Source organism: Eucyclogobius newberryi, unplaced genomic scaffold, assembly GCF_026437365.1.
Source record: "Eucyclogobius newberryi isolate DKJ021-1_F unplaced genomic scaffold, fEucNew1.0.hap1 SCAF_5, whole genome shotgun sequence".
NCBI classification, from domain to species: domain Eukaryota; kingdom Metazoa; phylum Chordata; class Actinopteri; order Gobiiformes; family Gobiidae; genus Eucyclogobius; species Eucyclogobius newberryi.
In genome coordinates, this window is record NW_027316167.1 from 9908315 (window position 1) to 9912084 (window position 3770).

At 38.4% G+C, this 3770-nt stretch overlaps 1 protein-coding gene across 1 annotated transcript; it reads left to right on the forward strand.

Annotated features, from left to right (window-relative positions):
• Window positions 1–226: 226 nt before the first annotated feature.
• On the forward strand, window positions 227–2854 carry LOC140380698 (adhesion G-protein coupled receptor G1-like). Its single transcript, XM_072464615.1, has 8 exons — window positions 227–367; window positions 433–564; window positions 635–680; window positions 799–893; window positions 987–1114; window positions 1576–1856; window positions 2420–2510; window positions 2689–2854. The coding sequence occupies exons 2-8, from the start codon at window positions 541–543 to the stop codon at window positions 2852–2854; spliced, it is 831 nt and encodes a 276-aa protein (XP_072320716.1). The 5' UTR covers window positions 227–367; window positions 433–540.
• Window positions 2855–3770: the final 916 nt, after the last annotated feature.

Sequence of the window (3770 nt, forward strand, 5' to 3'; positions counted from 1 at the left end):
TACATAGGGTGTTGCAAGACTTTGAGATGGCATTGCTAAAGACATATATAAAAGAACCCGAGCAGTACGCTGTGGGCGATTTTGTTGCTTATCTTTACCGAAAACCCCGGTCCCCACAACCGGTAGATTTTATAGGTTTAAGTTTGTTTGCCAATAAGAGCCAGGTAAGCTTTATTTTGCAAAACAAGTCCTTTGGGGTCATGCAACACAGTAACACAGTAATTAAATACAACTTTTCTGTCTCATGTAGGTATCAACAGAGTGGATTCCAAATACTATTGTAACTGTTCAATTACCAAAGGAACTGCCTGTTAATGGATTCCACCAATTGGCTTTCATTGTGGTTTCTTTACCTCAGAAAGCTGCAGTAAGTCATGTTTATGTATATTTTATCTTGAACTTCGTAACTACTCAGACTTCTTTACTTCTCAGAGTGTGTTGTTGAACTCGAGTGAAGTCTACCTGAGCAATAATAGACTGGTGGGCTTGAGTGTGAAGGACCACCACGTATCCGGGCTACAAGAAAGAGTCAACATCAGCATGAATGTCACCTCAGACTCAATGGTATAATAAATACACGTCATGTATTAAATTATGTATTTTTGTTATTGAAATATCAACATTGTCTTTTCAGAAAACCCACAGTCCCCAGTGTGTGTTTCTGAATGACTCAACTCAAAGTTAGTGCCCTAATTTAGAAACATATATCACATATACATTGTACAACTTTACCTTCATAACCTTCTGTACATTGTTCTATGTTTACTGACCGACTCATTTAAATGTCCATTTGACCAGCGTTAGACACTGATGGCTGTTTGACCCTGTGGGAGCCTGGGCAAAGTCATGTGGTCTGCTCCTGTGACCATCTCACCTTTTTTGCTGTGCTAATGGTATGATATATTATTTTTGAGCAATAAGTAATCTTTAGTTTAATATTGATATCAAACTTATTTAAACATAAATATATGTTAATGTCCTGTCAGATATCCAATAAGGAAACCACTCAAGTCTCACCAGAAGATCAAGAAAATCTGACTTACATCACATTTATCGGCTGCAGCATTTCCTTTTGTGCCCTCGTTGTTGCTGTTGTGCTCTTCATCACAAACAGGTTTGGCCTATGATGCAATGAATACTGTTAAATTATATTTTATGACGGAATACCTGTGTTTTGTAATATATTCTGTTACATGGTCCAATCAGAGTACTGTATTCCGAGTACTTGGATGCTCTCATAGTAGGTGTAAAAATGCAACATAAGATTTAAAAAAAAAGCTTTGTTTGTTACACTATTTGTTATGCATTTAATCATAACTATTTAGAGGCTGAAAAACCCTCATGCACAGAAGCAGGAGCTGTGTTTTCATGCTAACGCGGGTCAAAGCATCATAAATCAAATCCCACCTTGTACTTTATATTGTGACACATAAGTTACTTTATTCTGAATACTATCAAAGTAAAGGGTAACTGTACTGGAGTTACTCTACGCAGCAGCTTCTTCCCAACATTGGGTATAGTACAGTGATCTTTACTGTCACATGTGCTCTTTTCTTTCACTGCTCCGCTTCACAGAAACATCAGAGCAGACGTCTCCATGACGATCCACGTGAACCTTGCCATTGCACTGCTCCTGCTCAACCTGCACTTCCTCCCAAATACAGCCATGGGAATCTGGAGCTTCTCTTGGCCTTCCCCGTGGTTCTGCTTCTACCTGGCCATTGCTCTGCACTTCTCTCTGCTCACCTCCTTCTGCTGGATGGCCGTAGAAGGATTCCATCTCTATCTTCTCCTGGTCAAAGTGTTCAACATCTATGTCAAGCATTACCTGCTCAAAGTCAGCATCGTGGGATGGGGTAAGATTAGAAACATGAGTCCATTTTCTCTACTTATGTACTGAGAATAGGAATAAAACCATATTCATTGGCTATTACGAAATAGAGAGAAAAACACACACGTAGATCATTATTTGGATTTTTATTCATTCGTAGAGTGCAATAATAATAGACATTGGCTTCATAATAGAAGCAGGTTCATTGACTTCCTGTGCTGGGAGAGCTTGTCCTGGAGCAGAGCAGGAGGATGGTGTTGAATGCAGAGCTGAAGTCCACAAACAGGATCCTGGCGTAGGTGCATGAGGTGGGGCAAGACCAGGTGTTTAAATGACTTCAAGACGACAGACGTCAGTGCCACAGGTCTGTGGTCATTATCCGGGGCTTCTTGGGGACAGGGACGATGATGGACGACTTGAAGCAGGCTGGGACATGGCATGACTCCAGGGAGGACAGTCTGAGCACTCAAGCCACAAACGCCCCACAAAACAAGATTACTCAAACATGCATGAATAAATGTGCATTTTACATCATTTTAAACATTGGAAAACAAATGAACTCATACACTCAGACATCTTCATCCATAGGCGTTCCTGTGGTGGTCGTGTCGATCGTGGCCATCGTAAACAGAGACGTGTACGGCTCTGTGTCTATGGACCAGACTAATTCCACTTCTATGTAAGTGATATCTGAATTTTGTAATAGTGTGTTAAGTTGTATTTTAAAATGACCAAAACTAAAAAAAAGAAAAAAATATAATAAAATGACAAAAATGTACATATATTTTGTAGTTTTTTCATCTTTTCAGTAAAATGAATAAGCTCACATTATTATCATTATTATGACTATATTTCAGCTGCTTCATTCGCGATGACGTGGTTAAAGTAGTGACTGTAATGGGGCTGTTTGGTCTGGTGTTCCTCTTCAACTTGAGCCTGTTAACGGTGACTGTCAGAAATATGTTGAGAATGCGCAAGAGCAAGAGCAATCAGGTGAGAACAAATATATTGACATTTTTTTAAGAATAAAGCCAGAGGTGCATTCATTATTCTTTTAATTTGTTGTTAGTTTGGGCCGAATGATTGTGACCGAACTAAGAAGGACATCTGCACCCTGTTGGGGGTCATGACTTTGCTTGGTACCACCTGGGGCCTGATCTTTTTCTCTTTCGGCAAACTCACCATTGTTGGACTCTACGCCTTTTCCATCCTGAATCCTCTACAAGGTGTGTCATGGATATTCATTCAAAAACTTCCCCTTCAATTCAAATGAGATCATAATGGCCTGTTTGTTCCTGCTAAAGCTGCAATGTGTATCTGCATCTGTGTTACCTTTTTATACCTGCTGTTTTGTCACTGATATTTGTATAATTTCATGGTCATTTCCTTGTGATTCTGTTTTTTTTCCACAGGTTTGTTCATCCTCGTGTGGTTTGTGATGGCCGTGTTAAAGACAAATAAAGCCTCAAGAACAAGCACCGAAACAACACTGAGTTCACAAGGCAACAAGCCTCAAGTAAAGAAGTCTTAATTGTCACAATTGTACATTTTGTACATTTCAAATATAGCCCTTAGATAAACTGAAAGGTTCTAACTTGACTTTACTGTTACATTAAAAAATGTGTTAATTTTTTTAAATGTTGTACATTTTTTTGCAAAAAATCTAATAATAATAAAATCTACTAAGACCAGAAGAGTGGACTGTCCAAGCTTTTTGTAACCTATAAAAGAAGTTGCTGACATGTGTAATTATTAATCTAGTTGAGGTTATAAATGTATAAAGTTTATAATACAGGTGCAAAAAGCAAACATTTTACAGACAGAAAAGGTTCAGGCTAAAGATGAACAGTTATTTTGCCTAATCCTATTAATATAATATATGATGTTTTTGATCCATGTACAGAAGCACATGGAATACCTTTCCATATACATTTTCCCA